We start from the raw sequence: 21,275 nt of genomic DNA, 5'->3' as shown, positions 1-21,275 counted from the left end.
GCTCCCCCACAAATCTTAGTGCTTCAACAAGATCACTTAAAGCTCTTTCAAAATTTAAAGCCAAGGAATAAACTCAGAAACAACACATGACTTAGGACTGTATAGCAAAGGTACTAGCACTCAGATAAATTTTCTTTCTGCAAAATAACTTTGTGGCCACTTGATTGTAAAGAACAGAACTTTCTATGACTACTAACTCTATGTTAACATATAATATTTCAATGCACTTACTTAACAGGAAAAGCAGGATGTTTTGTGTTATTCTAACACACAATAACAAGCCCATAAATTACCAGATAAAAGTTAGGAATTTTTTCCTTTTATTAGCATACCCAGTTTGGTGGCGCCCTCTGGTGGGTACTCAGGAAACTGGCCCTCGGAAGGGACACTGACGGTTCTCCTCAGGCATCGCCCTTTGGTGGAATCTGTCTGCTGCTCCTGTCCTCCCTCCACAGGTATCTAGTGAACCAAAAGAAAAAGGAGATGAAACTTAATAGTGAACTTGCCATAACTACCTTCTGACTGAATAATATTTTTAGTTAATAAAGACAGGAGTTTGTAATCATTAGAGCAAAGTAGATGAAACATAGAAATCAGGTATTTACAATGGTAAGATATTACCAACCCCTTGTCAGGAAGTTTTTCTTTAAAAAGAAACCTGTAAAATCAAGAAAGGTGAGCATATAAATTAGCTTACCTGCAGTACAGACAAGTCATATCCAGGTGTGTGCCTGCTTTGGGAGCTATGAAAACCAAATAAAACACCCACACAAATAAAAGATTCTTATACACCAGTAACTAGTCCACATGCTCCAATTCTAGCCAATGCCCAATAAGGTAAATGGAAATAAAAGCCAACCAAAGAGACTTAGCCCCAAAACTCAATTTAAAGAAGGTTTTGTTAGTTAAGAGTAGTAAAATCACCCAATTTTTTTTCAATTTTACAGTTAAGCACTTAGAGATAGTTAATAAAACATATTTCAGTGGAACATAGCAAGTGTTGCTTGTATATATAGAAAAACAACTATGAATGGTACAAAAGATCTCTAACACCAATAACTATCTTAAAACTTACAAGTTATCATTGTAAAGTAATGGGATGACCCTAAGTTCCTTTTTTTTTTTTTTTTTTTTTTTTGGTAACATACTAAAAGATCAAATCATTTTAGTTTAGTGGTAAAGAGCACAGACTTTTTACAAAGATATTTTACCAGTAACCTTTTTCAGAATTAACAATAGTATGGGTAATAACTTATATAGTTTGGCAGAATTTGTCAGTAATTAAACATAGTTTCCATTCCTCTAGCTCCAGTACTGAAATTTCAACAAATTTCAATAATAATGATTAGCACTGAGTGCTGACTTTGTACAAGGCTAAGGAATTTACATGTGTGACATGATGAGCAAGCCATTACTATTCCCATCCCCTTTTTATTTTATTTTTTTTTCCCATCCCCTTTTTACAGACAAGGAATAATTTATTTCTCCAAAGATTACAGGGAACACATATGACATTAACTAATCCAATAAAATTGGGATAGATACAGGCTTAACTGTATATGCTTCCTGCCTTGCCCCAGTAATGCAACTCCTTTGACTGGGATCAAGGGGATGATAGCAAGGGAAACTCTATGTTACAGAGAATATAAAGAGCAAAGTCCTTATGTCCTCGTACAATCTGAAAGTTTGTACACTTTTTATAGGACCAAAAAGTCCCCATTTTCTCATTACTGTAACTATGGTTACTACTAGCACATTGAGAAACTACAAGGCAGAATGAAGAAAGATAAAATTCTAAAAATTAAGGGAGATCGAATAATAGCATCAATAAAGACATGAACTCTTCCAAGAGTACTCTGTAATTTAAGATTTTACGAACAGTAAGCTAAATCATCAGAATAGAAATTATATTATCTTTACTTAAATAATTAAAAGACTAGTACCAAGAAGTTAGATAATTCCTTCCTAGTAAGAAAGGCAAAAATGTATTCTCTACCTGCCTTCAAAGTAGGATAGAATGGGGGTAAGTTTTGTAAAAAAAAATTAGTTTCAATCTTTGAACAAACAGATGAACCTAAATAAACACAACCATTTTTGTGATAGCTCTAAACATGCCTATTATCTGATATAATGAGAGCCTACACCACACAGAAAAAAGACAGTGGTTATTTTTTATACTTTAGGAAGAGATAACCTATTATGATCTTTTCTGTGGAAATTTATACTGACCATATCCAGTAAAAAGGAAGAAATGGCTTCTATTATCATATACTTTGTGTCTAACATATCTAACGAAGATAAAAATAAAATATATCAAACTTCTTACTTGGGCCTAAAATTCACTCACACAACTATTTTGTCAAAATTTTATTTACTTAGTCAAAATATTTATTTATTCATTTATTTATTTATTTTTATTTTTTATTATTTATTTATTTATTTATTTATTCATTCATGAGAGACACAGAGAAAGGCAGAGACACAGGTAGAGGGAGAAGCAGGCTCCATGCAGGGAGCCTGATGTGGGACTCAATCCCAGGACCAAAGGCAGACACACTCAACCACTGAGCCACCCAGGCGTCCCTTTGTCAAAGTTTTAATGTAGATTCTTTGTTTCCCACTCCTGAAACTTAATATATGATCAAAGGTTTTATTCAAACTATCATTTTAAAGGTTAGGGCACTGAATCTCTGACTCAAGCTATAAGGGAGAATAGTGTTGACCTTTATTCTAAACCAGCGTTTCTTAAGAATATTTTACTTTCAAAAAAAAAAAAAAAGAATATTTTACTTTCACAACACTATTGATTGATTCTTACCTAAAATAATTTTTAAACCTACTGACCTGCTCTGAAAATTAGAGGGATCATATTCCAAGTATCTTCAAATGAACTAATTTGGAGTTCACAAATCTTAGAACATAGCCAGAGGATCAGTTTTTAGAAAGTCAATTTTAGAAAAGCAATTTTGTCCTTTCTGATTGCCTTAATTTAGTTTATTAGTTCACATTTATACTAAGTCCTTAAATATTACATATCTTCCCAGTCTTAAAACATGAGGGGAATTTTTCTTTTTCTTTTAACTTTTTTGTCCTTATACTGTGTTTCTGAGTCCTCCTTTTTCTTCAGAGGAGGGAGGAGGAGGTGTCAAATGCTTTAATTCATTCCATCTTAAATATTTATTTATTTTAGAGAGAGACTGTGTGTGAGAGAGAGAGCAGAGGGAGGGGCAGAGAGCGTGGGAGAGGGAGAGAAAAGCTGAATCAGACTCTATGCTGAGCGTGGAGCCCAACACAGGACTTGATCCCAAGATGGCGAGATCATGACCTGAGTCAAAACCAAGAGTCTGACGCTTAACCTACTGAGCCACCCAGGCGTCCCTTAATTCATTCCAGTTTAGATGTGGAAAGAACATAGTAAGTAATGGCTTCTCAGGTATCTAAAATATGTTAGTAACAAAGTCAAACTGAATCTCTGACTCCTAGTCCTCTGTTAGTTCCAAACCATCCATGACAATAAAGAGCAAAATGGCACAAATAAATCAGGTTACTTAGAAAACATTATATATATAACATATACCTCTGTATTGTCTGCAAAATCTTCTTTCATTTTATTTACAATTACATAGAAACTCATTTCGATTTCCATCTCAGTACATACAGAAGACATGGATAGTCAAGTACAGGAAACCAAGATCACACTAAGCAAAAGAAAGCAGTCCTGGGGCACCTAGCTGGCTCAGTTGGTATGTAGAGCATGGGCTCTGATCTTGGGGGTCATGAGTTCAAGACTCATGTTGGATGTGGATCCTACTTAAAAAAAAAAAAGAAAAGAAAGCAGTTCCTAAAGAATACTTTAAAAATGTTCAGGTCTACTATATCATTAGGACCTTTTAATCCTTAAAAAAAAAAAAAACTTCCTCCAGCTTCCTTATCTCCTTAAGTAGTGGCTCTCAAAACAAGTGGGCATCCAGGCCCCAGCATCAGCATCATCTGGAAACTTGTTAGAAATACACATCCTCAGACCCTACCCTGAATCTACTGAATCAGAAACTCCAGGGGTGCAGCTCAGATATGCATGTTTTAACACACCTGCAATTGATTCCTATGCTTACTAGAGTTGAGAATTGCTGCCCTAAGGTGTGGTTTTTTTTTTTCCTTCCTATCCTGGCTAAGCTTCTCAAAGTGTCATCCATAACAGAAGCACTCAACCTTGGCTGTAAATTATAATCACCGAAGGGAGCTTTAAAAAACAGACACGTAGGGACCCTTGGGTGGCGCAGCGGTTTGGCGCCTGCCTTTGGCCCGGGGCGCGATCCTGGAGACCCGGTATCGAATCCCACATCGGGCTCCCGGTGCATGGAGCCTGCTTCTCCCTCTGCCTGTGTCTCTGCCTCTCTCTCTCTTTCTCTGTGTGACTATCATAAATAAATAAAAATTAAAAAAAAAACAAACAAACAAAAAAAAACAGACACGTAGACCACTCCTAGACATTCTGAGTTCAGGGGCTGGAGTGCAGTCTGGGTACGGAAAACTCAAGACTTCCCGTGTCACTCTAATGTGCAAGCAAAGCTGAGAACCATTGATCTATTCTCAGTACCTCCAGCTTTAATTATTTGTTTATTAATCCCTGACCACCAGTACTAAGTGGTGTGGAGGTATGAATGCAGAGATTTAAGTAAAATCACTTAGTTTTACTAAATCTTAACTTCTTCATTTCTGAGTCATGATCTTTCTGGTCTCTCAGCTGGATGCCTGGGGTGGTAAGGCTTTAAAAAGGTCTTTCACTGGCAGAGGCAAGTCTCTCATTGTTTAGTACAATCACTAGTATCTCTATTTTGTTCTTAACATATCAGTTGCTCTCTGGAAAACCTGGGTAGACTTGCCCTGACCAAGTGTAGTCTGGCCCTTGGCCAAAGACGTGCCAGTATTCTTTCCAGCAGATTCTAGCACCTTCACTTGCAGAATTCTGCTCCCTGCCTCCTCAGTTTCGTGGGACTACTGCACTCTGCTTGGACTTCAGATGGAGGACCATATTTGGGAAATGGTATACAGCAGACAGCCAGGGCAATGGGGTTGATCACTGTCTTTAGCTGTGTATTGTCCAATGCCTGAAACCATTATATATAATATATATACTAAAATCTCTAGGGCAGCCCGGGTGGCTCAGCGGTTTAGCGCTGCCTTCAGCCCAGGGCCTGATCCTGGAGAACCGGGATCGAGTCCCACGTCAGGGTCCCTGCGTGGAGCCTGCTTCTCCCTCTGCCTGTGTCTCTGCCTCTCTCTCTGTGTCTCTCATGAATAAGTGAATAAAATCTTTAAAAAATAATAATAAAATAAAAATAAAATAAAATCTATATATATAATCTATATATATAATATATATATACTAAAATCTCTAGTTTTATGGGTTTTTTGGTTTGTTTGTTTTGCAAATGGGAGGGCTAGTCTTATACCATTTACTCCATCATAGCTGGTGCCAAAACTCTCATATTATCTCTTATCCTAACTACTAATACAGTCTCTTCATTGATGATATTCTGCCTCTTAAATCTATCCTTTATATTGTTATCAGAATATCTCCAAAATGCAAATTTGATCACGTCATCCTGAGGCTTAAAGCCCTTCAATTGTTCTCCTTCACCTCCAGCAGTGGCTTTCAAAGGACTAACCAGATGTTTGTGTATAGAAGTATCTGACAGTGAGGAGGTAGCTCTCTGCTTCAACCAGAGCATAATTCTGAGTTTATCTGTTATACAGGGCTTTTGTATAAGCTTTTCCACAAAGAAAAGGTTCTGCTACAAGAGTGTTTTAAAACTACTATCTAACAGAGTAAGTTCAAGCTCCCTAATTCAGAATATACCAGGTTTTCCACAATCTCGCTACTGTCTGAGTGTCCGGCTTCATTCAGATTTTACATTCTAGGAATACCAAATTGCTTTCATTTCCCTAAAATATTCCCTATTTTGTAGTTCAGTGCTTTGCTTATTAGTTGGTTCTAGTTGGTTCTCTCAGCCTGAAATATCTTTCCTCACTTTCTTTTCTCATCTATACCTGCCAGTAAACTGCTAATTCATCTTAAAGCTTAGGACAGGCATTACCTCTTCCAGAAATCTTCTCCTCCTACTAATCCCCTAAGGGAAGGTTACGGTATACCTTCTTGAGTTTCCTCCAATAACGGATCTTTCTCTGTCACTACACTTATTACACTGAATTATAATTATTCGTTTGTACAACTAATTCCATGTAAGTCAACAGCTTATACCTTACTAGTCAATCCCCAAACCTTAAAAAATAGCCCCAATCCACAAATAAGGAATATTTGGTAGCTAGAGATGGGGGCTATGTTAGGCAAAGGAAAAAATATACCATCGGCCAAGAAGTGGTAAACACACAACTTTTGTTTTGGAACAGGGAGTAGGCCAATTTAGCTAGAGCCTCTAGAAGGGTAGTAAAACCTAAAACCCCAAAAATATATTATGATTGCATTGGGAGGGTTTTAATACCAGGTCATACATAATTCAGGAAGCACTGGGAAACTATTTCAGTTTTTAGATCAGATGAATGGTCGTCTCTTCATTAGTCTGTCTCCTTCCTATCTCTCCCTCTTCCCAGTCTACAGATTAATATTCATAACATATAGCTTTGATCAAATCCCTTCCTTTCTTAAGCTTCCTTTGGTAATGACCCATTGCCAATAGCATCTTAATGACACAGATTACGGTCCTTTAGAATAAATGAATTTCTTTCTCTACTTTAGCTATTTATCAAATGCCATTTAAAAAGTATTTGTCTTATTTCCACAACTAAGTTTGGTATGGGGGAGAGAAAGGGGAAGGAACTGTGTTTTATTCTTTGTAACTCCTAGCTAGTAAATTCACTCACAGGGGCACACTATGTATCTGCTGAAAAGCCTGAAAATGGTTCTGAATGAAATATGCCATGAGTAGTTTACCCCAGGATAAATAATAGTTGATTTTTGGCTGTTTGCACAAAGCCTAAATGCTATTTTCATCAACATATTTGAATGAGAGTAATGCTTTCCAAAAGCAATAAAAATATTCTAAGATATTTTTAAATTGCATTATTAGTACCTTGCTGCTTATATGCTACCATCCAGCTTTCAAAATTCCAACTACAGAAAGTAGAGTCTGAATGGAGAAAAATGGAGCCACGGTTATCCTTCCTAATGGGTTATTATTGCCAAGAGAAAGAAACTCACATATTTAGCTTCTTTTTTTTTGTATTTTTATGCTGGCTGTACCTTGAAGGGTTCATGATTGTCTCTCTGCCATTTCCCTCCACTCCTAATCTCTCGTTTACTTGGTCTTATCTCTTGCGAGCAAAATGGAATTCAAATGGCCTCCTACACCCTCTTTGAACTGGGCTGGTGCCAAGCCAGCTGGGGCCTTTGCTGGCATTCGGGCGGGGAAGTATATTTCATAACACACATAAGCAATGTCTATTTGGCACAATTTGCATGAAGCAATTTACTGAACCAATGAGTCATTTCTCAAGGTGATACTCCTGGCAGACTTCTTTCAGCATTCTGCCCAGACCTACCCTTCTGTTATATTCTCAAATTGGTAAGTGGTGTATTTAACACCCTTCTCATGTATATCCCCCAAGCAGACTTGTTCCCATTTCTGACAGGAAACATGCAGAGTTAGGAGAGAGCACTAAAAGATCCCACACACTGAATACATGAGTGATACTAGGCTAATATAATCCTCCTACATTCCAGCAGTGCCTGGCTAAGGCTTCATTTAAATCCTTATAGAACCTCTTAATTATCTTTTGAAGACAGCAGTAAACAACCTGGTGATTAGTTGATTAAGGTTTAAAACAGCATTTTTAGGTAATTTTAGAAGGAAATTCCTTAAACTCCTTTCTTTCAATGAATTCTATATTTTCAATGCAAAATTCAAGAGTAAGTGTTATACTCTTCATGATAATGTGGGTGAAAGGTAGAAAAGTGACAGCATACTCTGGTCCTTCCACAAAAAAAGTGGGTTTCTAATCTTTTCCTGTAATGAAATTAACAATATATTAAGCTTATCATTTAAGAAGCAGGTACAGCAATGACTTTACAATTTCTTATCAGAGAGACTTAATCCAGTTTTTCCAACTTAACGGTAGAATATACCTGTCTCAGGGCATTAAACTGTCTCTGTATCTGCTTTGTACCCTCATCATCCCTTCATCATCCCTTACCAGGTCTACTATAGTCATCTTAACTCATGTACTTCCTTCCAATCCCTTTCACTCAATTTTCCACATGATCAACAGAGTTACTTTTCTAAGAAGCAAATCTGATGATGTTACTGCCCTGTTAAATACCTTTCCATGGTCTAAATCACATCCAGAAAAACATCCAAATTCTTTAGCATGGCCTTCAAAGGCACTTTATTATTTGGTTCTTGCCAGCTATCGGCTATATTTTTTTTCCTCTTGCAAACTTTATTCCAAGAATTCTGAACATTTTGCAGTTTGCCAAAGAGATGTTTCTCGACTTTGTATCATTATACATACTTGGAATATCCTCCCCTACTTTTCTTCCAGCTGAGCTTCTTTTTGTCCCTAAAGACATGGCTCAATCATAAATTTCTCTGTAAAATCTTTCTTGGCGTTCTTCATTTCACATCACAACCCACCCAGGCAATATGTCAGTTAATCTTCCCCTTATGGTTATATTATAATTTTTGAAAAAAAAATTATTGAGGCAAAATTCATTTAACCTAAAATTAACCATTTTAAAATGAATAATTCAGAGACATTTAGTACATTCATAATGTTATACAGTCATCACCTCTGTCAAGTTCCAAATGATTACAGCTTTTAATTTACCTCAATGTGTCCCCATAAGACTACATCTTTGCCACCACAATACTACACACATTATAGGTGTTCGATAAATAAATAAAAATGAATCAATATTCAACAATGGAAAAGCATCTATGGATTATTTTTCTCCTTTATTATCATCTAGTTTTTAGAAAATATATGGAATTAAGTCTCATATTCTGGGAAGATTTATAACATAAAACGAAAAGATAGAAAAAAAGGTTCATCTCTCAAATTTACATTAATGAAATGGATATTCAGAATCAGAGTCTATAATTTACCTTCTAAAAAAATTATTGGACAAATATTTATTGAGAATTTATTTAGGTGTTGGGAACTGTTCTAAGCACTGAGGAATATAGCATTGAACAAAATAGACAAAATCCCTGCCCTAAACCTTACATTCTCATAGGGGAAGGGAGACAATAAACATAACAAATAAATTATAAAGCATTTCAGAAGGTGGCAAACACTATGAGGGAAAAAAAAAATCAGAGCCAAGTAATTAGATCAAAGTTTGGGATAGAGATATGAGGAGAAGTTGCAATTTAACATAGGTTGGTCAGGGTGCGCTCTCTTTGCTTACAAAGAGTTGAAGGAAGTGAGAAAGTGAGTCATGCAAATATTTGAGGAAAAAGGTAAGGCTTAGGCCTTGAGGCAGGAAAGGAACATGCTGATGTGTTCAAGAGTCCTAACAATGCCAGAATGGCTGGGACAGAGTAAAGCTGGGGAAGTTTCTGGCCTTCAAAACTTGGAAGAATGGAGTTATCATTAATGGAGGTGGGGATGGCCTCTGGCAGGATTGGAAAAATTAGGGGTTCAGCGTGAGGCATGTTGGAGATGTTTATTATATATCCAAGTAGAGATGTAATGGGCAGATGGATATACAGGTCTGGAGATGAGAGAGAGGTATAGACCCGAGACATAAAACTAGGAACCACAGCATTAGAGGGTACTGAAAGTCCTAAGACTGGATGAGATTCTAAAGAAGTGAGGCCTGAGGACTGAACTCTGTGGCACTCCCCTGGTCAGATTTAAAGAGAAGAGAAACCGGGATCCCTGGGTGGCGCAGCGGTTTAGCGCCTGCCTTTGGCCCAGGGCGCGATCCTGGAGACCCGGGATCGAATCCCACGTCAGGCTCCCTGTGCATGGAGCCTGCTTCTCCCTCTGCCTGTGTCTCTGCCTCTCTCTCTCTCTCTCTCTGTGACTATCATAAATAAATAAAAATTAAAAAAAAAAAAAAAAAAAAGAGAAGAGAAACCTGCAAAGGTGACTCAGAAGGAAGGATGACTCCAGAAAAGCAGGAGGAAAACTAAGAGTGCACGAGGTCTAAGCCAAAAGAAAGTAGTTGTAGAAGGAAGGAGCCATCGACTGTATTAAATGTTGCTAACAGATTAAGTAGGATAAGAATGGAGAACTGACCCTTGGATTTAGTGAGGTAGAGGTCAGAACAATTCTGTCAGAATGGTGTAAGAATCTGGTGGAGCGGGTTTAAGAAAGAATGAGAGGAGAAGAATTATAGACAATGGATTTAAAAGTTTTCAAGACTTTTTGCTGTTAAAGGAAGCAGAGAAAGAAATGGTAATTGTTGATAGAAGTGAGATTAATCCAGGCTTATCTCTTCATTTAAAATGGGAAAAATTATAGCATGCTGATGGGGAATGATCCAGTAGAGAGCAAAAAATTAAAGATGTAAAAGAAGCAGGGGAGAATTGCTAGTGATACATCCTTGAATAGGTGAGAAGTAATGGAATGTGCACACACGGAGGAGCTGATCACTGGATTGTAGACAGGTCAACTATAGTTAAAAGAGACAAAACAGAGTATAGGGAAACGCTTGCTTGGGGATGGGTAGACATTGTACATGGTTGGTAATGAAGTATCAGAAGTTCTCTTCTGGGTGCTTGAGTTTTCTCATTGAAATAAGCATCAAAAAACAAACAAACAAACAAACAAACAAACAAACAAAAAAAGAAATAAGCATCAAAATAACCAGCTATACAAGAGTAATAGATAAAGGATTAGAATAGAGGAGAAGTAGAAAAAAAAGTCATTTTATAATTTTTTTAAAAGATTTTATTTATTTGAAAGAGAGAGAGAGACAGAGAGAGAGTGTGTGCCCAGAGGAAGAGGGAGAGGAAGAAGCAGACTCCCCACTGAGCAGAGAGCCCAATGTGGGGCCCAATTGCAGGACCCTGAGATCATGACCTGAGCAGACTTAACTGCCTGAACCACCCAGGAGGCCTGAAAAAAAGTCATTTTGAAATCATTTTGGACTGTACCACTCAAAGTGTGGTCCAAGGACTTATGTTGTTCTGCAAATGTTATTGGCCTGCAATATATAATTTAACAGTACAGAAATTGAGAAGTATGCCTCGTGTGATCAATAGGTCTGTTTCATTGTACAGCACACTTTCTATGAACATGTACAATTTTCTTTACTTCTTCTTTTCCTATGTTATGATTATTCTGTGTATATTTATTGAATTGTAATTTCATTTTGGTTAAATCTAATTAAAAATTGGGACTTGTGTTTTTATGTCTTTTTGAAATTTCATTTTTCTTATCTATTCATTTTATCATATTTTGTTCACAGCTGGGTAGAGAAAAAAACTGGTCCTTTCCACACGTAGATTGAGAAGTACTAGTTCAGGAGAGTTGGACAATAATCAAGCTAGGAAAATGTTTTGTGATTGCTAAGTAGCATTAGGGGCTCACATGAGGTTTACAGTCACTAGTTTAAAGACCATCAGCACGATGGAGTGATTTTCTGCAGACATATTATGCTGCATGGATGGAGGGCAGGACAGATAAGGGACAGGATTTAACTGAGCTATCACATTGCCAAGTGAGAGTGATAATGCATAAGAAGGGCAAGGAAATAGTATGCAAGGGAGTAATTAGAATGGCTGACCATGGAATTCAGGCTGAGTGAAGAGGGAAGAGAGGCTATCAGAGGTATATGGGGTAGAAAAGGTAATAGTATCAATGGACCATTGGTCTCTGAAGGATTGTTGGAACAAGGGACGAGCTAGTAAGAAGATGATGAGGAGAGTATACAATGAATGCAATTAAGAATATGAAGAAGTTGCAGCGATGAGACAGGTTAAAAGAAAAGATCTGGGAAGAAAGAGGTCAAGGACCTGAGACCCAGTGTGTTGGAAGAAGCATCTCTGCAGATCTTAGAATCATAACAAAGTAAGGCTGGGGTAGTGTTGAAACTAATGATAATGAGCCAGAAGCTCAAATCAACAGAAAATGAAGAAGAATGATTAGGGGTTAGAAGTATTTGGACTTCTAGGAAAAATGGAGGAGGGCAAGAAGCAGTCGTGAAAGAGGAAGAGCACCTTCCAAAAGCAGCATGGTATGAAGGCTGTGGAAGAAAAACAGCCATGGGGATCCCTGGGTGGCGCAGCAGTTTGGCGCCTGCCTTTGGCCCAGGGCGCGATCCTGGAGACCCGGGATCGAGTCCCACGTCGGGCTCCCGGTGCATGGAGCCTGCTTCTCCCTCTGCCTGTGTCTCTGCCTCTCTCTCTCTCTGTGATAACTATCATAAATAAATAAAAATTAAAAAAAAAAAAAAGAAAAGAAAAACAGCCATGACTTGACAGGACCTCACAGAAGATGATATTCTCAGGGAAAATACAGGTTCTCTTGAAACCAAGAAGTTAAGGGATGCCTACAAAGAACAGCTGGAAGAAACAGCTGATTTTGCTGATGATAGACTGTGAATTGCAGAGGGTATAGTGATAAAGTTTTATTTTTTTTAAGATTTATTTATTTATTTATTTATCTATTTATTTATGAGAAAGAGAGAGAGAGAGAGGCAGAGACACAGGCAGAGGGAGAAGCAGGCTCCTATGCCGGGAGCCCAATGCGGGACTCGATCCTGGGACTCCAGGATCGTGCCCTGGCCCAAAGGCAGGCACCAAACCGCTGAGCCACCTAGGGATCCCTCTAATGATAGAGTTTTAAACAGTGGTAAAAGAGGAGCAGAAGATGCAGGCAGAAAAGAGGATTTACAGAGCCATATACAGAGTATGGGAAATGAGGAGCTCTCATTTGTCCAGGGCTACTCAGGATGATGGCATAAAAAGAAATAAAGCACATAAGATACTGTTTTAGAAAATTATTCCTCATGAACAGGTAATTTATGAGACAAAGTGTGTGGGGGGGCAGGCTTGGAATCCTCAATTGATCAATAATCTTTAATCAGTGGATTTCACCTTAGTTCTAGATAAGGCATGTTTCTTGACCTTCTGCTCTCTATCCTGACACTACTTAATTTCTTACAATACTAAATTAAATAAAAAGTAAGGTCAGAAAGATAGCAAATGATCTATTCATATCACTCCTTACTAATACCTTTGATAAATGACTGCTGACAAAGCAGCTTGGTTAAAATGAACCTTTTCAATTATGTGTTTATCCAAAGTAAGATACCTAGAAATCTCCTATACTAATACTCACTCTACCAATTTTTATTATGTGTTCACTTAAGATAAACACAGGAACATGTGCTAGACTACCGCAGAAAACGCTGACCTTTATTACATTATTTTAATGAAATAAAACTTAATATTAAAATACTGGAAAAGGGTCATGGGTAGGGAGATGGTAACAAAAGTAAGGCAGATTTTCCATGGCTGGAGAAAAAGAATAAGCACCACAGAGAGCACACAAGCTGGGCCCTCGCAAGTAAGACCTGTCTATTAACAGAAACTAAAATTCTTCTGTTGTTATTACCTTGGCTTTACTATATTAAAGACTGCTGAATAAGAAGAGGGTTGGGAAAGAAAAGGGACAGAGAGAAGGAGGGAAGAGAAAAGGGAGCTAGGGATAAACAGCTCCGAGCTGAGAACTGTATTTCTGTTCACTTCTCAGGAAGGATGACTTACTACACTGATATTCTATATATAGCTTTTTAGGTATTTACTTTTGGCAATTAGTGTTTGTCCTTTGTTAAACCAGATCTTTTCTTCTCCTTCCCTCCCACTATCTCTTTTCTTTGTCAAGATGATACTCACTGACTTTTGTATGTTCTGGAGGTGGGAAGTAAAACAGTGTCATGGACCTACCAAATCAGAATGATATCAAGTATCTGATACATCACCAATAAGCAAATGAGTTATTTGGATGTGGAAGGACTCTGACACCGTCATACTTGGAGTAAAGTAGTAAATAGTATATGATAAGTTCAAGGGTTTTTTCATGTAGAAGGACAAAAGTCTACCTAGAACTCGATGCCTGCACTAATTACATTCAGTCAGCCTCTCCAGATGTACTCTCTGCCTTCCTCTCCCTTGCTGTGTGTTTCAGAAAGCAAATCTCACAAAATACATTAACAGAAATCTTTTTTCCTCTGGCTTCAAGCTAAGTTTGGCTAGCAGGTAACAGCTGGCAAGACATCAGAAGGCAGGAAGAGAGCTGGAGTGTTTCTCCTCCTTTGCTTCCTCCCTGCTGGCCATCTCTGTTTGAGTAGAAGCTGTGCTCTTTTATGGGGCGTCACATCAATTGTCATACAGTCCTCTCAAGCAACCCATTCTCTGGTTTCCAGAAGTACTATTCCCTTCCTTTGCCCTGAAAGTCTAGGGGGATAATAAGCTTTCTGCTGTTACTAGTTTATAGTGCTTCACAGTCTTTGGTGGGTCCCTTCTGCTGCCCATGTCTCTGTAAATAGTCCATGCATTAAACCTCTTCAATTAATCCCTGGAGAGTGCCATTTATTACTTGCTAGCAGTTACACTGATATAACTTCCCATAACCCTTCTGGGCAATTTTTGGAGCCAGGTCTACCCAATGCAATCTGTTCTCATTCCAAATTACTCAACTCAATAATCCATGTCACATTCCTTAGTGAAAATCCAACCCTATCTTGTTGAACTCCCTCCTTCAAGACAACTGGATATCATCAGGACACGAGCAGCCCTTTAGACTTATAGGCATACCTCAGAGACATTTCAGGTTCAGTTCTAGAACACTGCAGCAAAATGAGTCAAATGAATTTTTTGGTTTCCCACTACATATGAGTTATGTTTATATTTATACTGTAATCTATTTAATGTGCATTAGCATTATATCTAAAAAAAGTACATACCTTAATTTTAAGATACTTTATTACCAAATAATGCTAGTCATCATCTGAGCTTTCAGCAAGTTATACTCTTTTTGCTGGTGGAGAGTCTTGCCTGGATGTTGATGGCTGCTGACCGATCAGGGTAATGGTTGCTGAAGGATGGAGTGGCTGTGGCAATTTCTTAAAGCAAGACAACAATGAAGTTTGCCAATATAATGGACTCTTCCTTTCTTTAACAATCTCTCTGTGGCATTTGATGCTGTTTGATAGCATTTTACCCACAGCAGAACTTCTTTTAAAATTGAGGTCAGGGATCCCTGGGTGGCGCAGCGGTTTAGCGCCTGCCTTTGGCCCAGGGCGCGATCCTGGAGACCCAGGATCGAATCCCACGTCGGGCTCCCGGTGCATGGAGCCTGCTTCTCCCTCTGCCTGTGTCTCTGCCTCTCTCTCTCTCTGTGACTAACATAAATAAAAAAAAATAATAATAAAATAAAATAAATAAAATAAAATAATATAAAATAAAATAAAATAAAATAAAATTGGGGTCAGTCCTTTCAAACTCTGCCGTTGCTTTATCAACTACGTTCAAGGAATATTCTAAATCCTTTGGAGTCATTTCAATAATCTTCATGGCATCTTTGCTAGGAGAAGATTCCATCTCGAGAAACCACCTTCTCTGCTCATCCCTAAGAAGCAGCTCCTCATCCATTCACATTTGATCATGAGATTGCAGCAATGCAGTTCCATCTTCAGGCTCCCCTTTCAAGTCTAGTTCTCTTGTTATTTCTATGACATCCACAGTTACTGCCTTCTCTGAAGTCCTGAATCCCTCAGGGTTCTCCATGAGAGTTCGAATCAATTTTGTCCTCAAGCTCTCAAGCTCCTTTTAATGTAGACATTCTGACCTGTTCCCATCCATGCATCACAAGAATTCTTAATGGCATCTAGAATGGTAAATCTCTTTCAGAAGGTTTTCAATTTACTTTGCACAGATTCATCTTTGGCAGCTATAGCCTTATGAAATGTATTTTTCCTTTTTTTTTTTTTTTTTTTTTTTTTTGAGAGAGAGAGAGAGTGAGAGAGAGCATGATCTTGCACACAGGTGGGGGAAGGGACAAAGGAAGGCGGAGAAAAATCTTAAGTAGGCTTTAATATAGAACCCAACACGGGGCTGGATCTCACAACTGTGAGATTATGACCTGGGCTAAAATCAAGAGTTGGTTGCTTAAGGACTGAGCCACTCATGAAATGCATTTCTTAAAGAATAAGACTTGAGGGACAACTGGGTGGGGCTCAGTCAGTTAAGCGTCTGCCTTTGGCTAAAGTCTTGGGATTGAGCCCCACATTGGGCTCCCTGCTCAGTGAGGTGCCTGCTTCTCCCTCTCCCTCTGCTTGTGATCTCTAATAAATAAATGAAATCTTAAAAAAAAAAAGGAGGAGGCGGGAAGACCTGAAGATCAAAATTACCCTGTGATCCGTGGGCTGCAGAATGGACATTGTGTTAGCAGGCATAAAAAACAACATGAATCTGGGCAGCCCGGGTGGCTCAGCAGTTTAGCGCTGCCTTCAGCCCAGGGCACAATCCTGGAGACCCAGGATCGAGTCCCATGTCAGGCTCCCTGCATGGAGTTTGCTTCTCCCTCTGCCTGTGTCTCTGCCTCTCTCTCTCTCTCTGTCTCTCATGAATAAATAAATAAAATATTTAAAGAAAAAAACAAAACAAAACATGAATCTTGTAAGTATCCTCATAAGGGCCCTTGGGGGATCAGGAGCATTGTCAACGAGCAGTCCTATTTTGAAAGGAATCTTCTTTCCTGAGCAGGAGATCTCAATAGTGGGATTAAAATATTCAGGCAACCACGTTGTAAACGGATGTGCTGTCATCCAGGCTTTGCAGTTTTGTTTCTAGAGCATAGGCAGAGTAGATTTAGCATGATTCTTATGGACCCTGAGGTTTTGAGAATGATAAATGAGCCCTGGCTGCAACTTCAAGTCACCAGCTACATCAGTACCTGACAACAGTGAGCCTGTCCTTGGAAGCTTTGAAGCCAACTGACTTCTCCTCTCTAGCTATGAAAGCGCTAGAGGGCATCTTCATCCAATAGAAGACAATTTTGTCTACCCTGAAAATCTGTTGTGTTGCATAGCCACCTTCAGGAATGATCTTACCTAGATGTGCTGGAGAACTTGCTACAGCTTCTGCATCAGCACTTGCTGCTTCAGCTTGCTCTTTTGTGTTGATGAAGGTGGCTTCTTTCGTTCTTTAAACGTCATGAACCAACCTCTGCTGGCTTCCAGTTTTCTTCTGCAGCTTCCTCACCTCTCTCAGCCTTCATAGAATTGAAGAGAGTGAGGGCCTTGCTCTGGAATAGGCTCTGGCTGAAGAAGATGTTGTGGCTGGTTTGATCCTCTACCAGACCACTGAGACTTGCTCTGTCTCAGCAATAAGGCTGTTTCACTTCCTTATCACTCCTATGTTCACTGGGCTAACGCTTTTAGTTACCTTCAAGAACTTTTCCTTTGCATTCGTATGTTGGTTTGGTGCAAGTGTTTGGTGCAAGAGGCCTAGCTTTCAGCCTCAGTTGACATTTAACATGCTTTCCTCACTAAGCTTAATCACTTCCAGCTTTTCATTTAAAGTGAGAGATGTGAGAGTTCTCCTCTCACTTGGACATTCAGAGGCCATTGTAGGGTTATTAATTGGCCTATTTCAATATTGTTGTGTTTTAGGGACTCTCAGAGAGGCCAGAGAAGAGGGAGAGAAAAGGGAACAACCGTCAGGGGAGCAGTCAGAACATATACATTTATCAATTAAATTCACCATTTTAGATGGTTGCAGTTCATGTGCCTCAAAACGATTATAAAGTAACATCAAAGATCACTGATCATAGATGACCATAACAAATTTAATAATAATAAGGAAGTTTGAAGTGATAATTACCAAAATGTGACAGAGAGACAAAAAATGAGCATACCCTGTTGGAGAAAAGGTGCTGACAGATTTGTTTCACACAGGGTTGCCACAAACCCTCAGTTTGTTAAAACATGGTATCTGCCAAGTGTAATAAAGTGAAGCTCAATAGAAGGAGGCATACCTGTACTTATAATTTATCATTGATACAGCTTCCATTTCTGTAAGTGTCACATATCAAAATGCAAATAAAAACTAGATTTCAGGAATCTGGTCAGAAAGAGAAGTAGCTTTCCTTAGTAATAGCCATCTTACCTCCTTCTCCTTGTTGAGCAACACCAACTGGCTGTCGGTGAGGATGCAATACTTCCGCTCCCATGTTGTCGTCTCTGTGTAGGGCGACTGTCCACAAGACAGACGATGGGTAGGTGGCCCCTTCACATCTGAGTGATAAACAGGAAAAACAAAAGTGAGAAACATTATCATGCTTACTTAGTAGATCGGTATTTCAAATATAAGATTGTTCAAAATAGAATTAAATAAGGAGTTTTAAACATGAACCTAAATGCTAAATTGAAAACTTCCTTTTAACAAAATAAACTGTTGTACACAGAAGGGGAAATTGGCCCTTTCGTCTGCAGAAAAGAAGGCTGATACACTAGGGAAGAACTGGTAGCCCACACCAGACACAGTCACCCCCACTTGTCCAAGTACTAAAACAATGGGAGCCTGCTTCACAGCTAAACTAACATTCCAAATAAAGAGGTGAGGATGACTCAGAAACAAGAACAAAAGATAGAGCCTCTCATCTTCAGGAAGAAGACAACGTGGCATGTACACTGAGAATACTGCTGACCCTAAACAGAGAGAATGAAGTTGTCATCAGCCAGTGTCTTCAAAATAGCTTTATTTCTAGTCACACGTAAAAATTAAAACTCTTTAAATGATAGCATGATATTACCACTAGAGGCCAGTAAGATCTTAAAAACCCCGAAAGCAATTTCCTCAAGGAGAGCTCTGAACACATTACTATCAGGTCTCTTAGAGGCAGAGGTACACAGCAGAGCTAAATGTCTAACTCTTCTCGAATGTCTCATTTCCCTCTTAAATACCAACTGGTTACTCTGACTTTGCTCCTTTGTATTTTTTTTTTTTTTTTTATGTGAACTGTTGACTCTTTTGGGCCGCCATACACTTTGGAACACATCTTCATCAAAACTACCCATTAGATCTACTAAATAAGGCTTTTATGACAAGCGAATATGAAAAGTTCTTTAGCCATGAAGGACTAATTCCTGTCGAAAATATCCTGAAGAGATCATTTTAAATACATTATTTATTACTATTTAGTTATTATGCTAGAGGAGCATCTCAAACTGGAGAAATTAGAACACAAACACCTATGAGGGCAGAAGGGTTGTAAATCATAAGTAAGCACATTTTATCTCTTATATGAGTGTTTTTGTTACTATTACTTTCTACAAGAGAATAGGCATTCCTGGTACTGGCTTCAAGGAAATACAAATAATGTCCTAGATATATTTTTTTAAGATTTTATTTATTTATTCGTGAGAGTCAGAGAGAGAGAGAGAGAGAGGCCAAGACACAGGCAGGAGAAGGAGAAGGCTCCATGCAGAGAGCCCAAGTCTCCAAGATCCCGCTCTGGGCCGAAGGCGGCGCTAAACCACTGAGCAACCCGGGCTGCCCTGTCCTAGATATTTTATACTACAATCACCCAAATATGCAAAGCTATAGCTGAGGTTTCATCGGAAATAAACAAGTCAGTAACTAGGGCACCTAGGTGTAGGTCTCTTTTTGCAAAGCCTTGTGCGACCAATATTACCTTCAGTGTTCCTTCTGGCTTAACTTCCTTTGCTCTCTAAACATCTATTTAAACTTATTGCTCTGCAGATTGAGGGGATCATTCAACTACCCTCCAAATAACTCAGTCACAGAATCAGTGTTACTGGGGCTTGGCTGGACATGCTATTAATTCTTATTTCACCGCTTTTCCTTTCTCCCCCTCCTGCTCTGTGTCTGTCTCTGCGGCACTGTGCGCAGCAGTACATCTATAGCTTCTCCATTGCACAAACTCTCTTCCCCACCCCCAATTCTTCCCTGGTATTCTAAGAGAGCATCTAAAATTATTTTAAAGTTTTCTTTAGACTTTAAAATTTCCTGAAATTATCACAAAAAGCTTGAAAGGAGCTAACTTCTAATCCCTTTTGACACATATAGAAGTTTCTTGCCTGTACTTAAAAGTCATGTCAAAGCTGATTTTCTTCACATGATTTGGACAAACAAATGGGTTAGATTTTTACCACAATGCAGGCCTATTTTTAGAATCAAATACCAACTCCACTTCAACAGAGGGATGCACCTACTTTATGTGGAAATGTGGTGGTTTTGTGGCCTAGACAAGTTTTCATTCAAATGACTAACCTGCTTACGTAAGTTAGCCATGGGTGACCTAAGCTGCCCACTATAATTTCATTTGAACGGTAATCTTAGGATCTATACTAAGCAAGAAGACACTGATAGGCTCTGTCCATAAAAATTAGAATATAGGATACTATATATACTCATGTTTCCTGACCAAATAGAAATCCGTATCAGCACTGAACTTAAGAAAGCCTAAATTCCCTTCCCTGTGTCATCCTGAGTAATTCTCCTAAATTGTCAGTGTTTCATGTTCTCCCTTCCTCCAACCTGGGCTTCGTTGTGGTTTCTTCATGGTATTGTGAAACAAGACAATGTCTCACACAGCAATGCTAGGATCCCAAATTATTCCTCCCCACTGCTAAAGTAAGAATGAAGAGGTAATGCCACTGTATTAAAAAAAAATGTTCTGCCTAAATGATGAGATTGATCAGCCAATCTCATCAACTGGTTACAGTTTCACATATATTATCTAATACCCACTTTTTGATCACTTTGTAAGAATGTATACCAAGGAAGAAAATAAAACAGAAATTAAAGGGGATTCCTGGGTAGCTCAGTGGTTTAGCACCACCTTCGGCCCAGGGCATGATCCTGGAGTCCTAGGATAGAGTCCCACATTGGGCTCCGTGCATGGAGCCTTCTTCTCCCTCTGCCTGTGTCTCTGCCTCTCTCTCTGTGTGTCTCTCATGAATAAATAAATAAAATCTTAAAAAAAAAAAAAAGAAACTAAAATAAGTGATTGGGGGGGTTCTTCTAAATACTTCTGGATTAAGGTTTAAAAGGCATTTTAAATAACAAGATAAAAAAAAATTCTAAAATAACCTATAGATTTAATTCATTCTATCACATCCTCATTTCCACATTTATGTGAAGATTTAACGGTAGACTTGTAAAGTCTAGTACTAAGACTATATTATATTACCACAGGACAGGCTCATCTTACCAATATTACCCATCAGTCAGTCAGTCAGTCAATCAATCGATCAATCTCTCACTCTCTTCTCC

At 38.6% G+C, this 21,275-nt stretch overlaps 1 protein-coding gene across 10 annotated transcripts in view; it reads right to left on the bottom strand.

Annotated features, from left to right (window-relative positions):
- The window catches only part of RASAL2 (RAS protein activator like 2), a 347,106-nt gene that overhangs the window by 165,789 nt on the left and 160,042 nt on the right, over positions 1 to 21,275 (bottom strand). For all 10 annotated transcript variants that reach the window (XM_077901811.1, XM_077901814.1, XM_077901815.1 and 7 more), the window contains exons 2-3: positions 18,144 to 18,271; positions 333 to 459 (exon numbers count right to left, since the gene is read on the bottom strand). In XM_077901811.1, the coding sequence (XP_077757937.1) occupies positions 333 to 459; positions 18,144 to 18,271 (255 nt within the window). The remainder of the gene's footprint in view (positions 1 to 332; positions 460 to 18,143; positions 18,272 to 21,275) is intronic.

This window comes from Canis aureus, chromosome 6 (assembly GCF_053574225.1).
Source record: "Canis aureus isolate CA01 chromosome 6, VMU_Caureus_v.1.0, whole genome shotgun sequence".
Lineage (NCBI taxonomy): Eukaryota > Metazoa > Chordata > Mammalia > Carnivora > Canidae > Canis > Canis aureus.
Note: the sequence above shows the minus strand (reverse complement) of the source record. Positions and strands in the feature narration are given on the sequence as shown.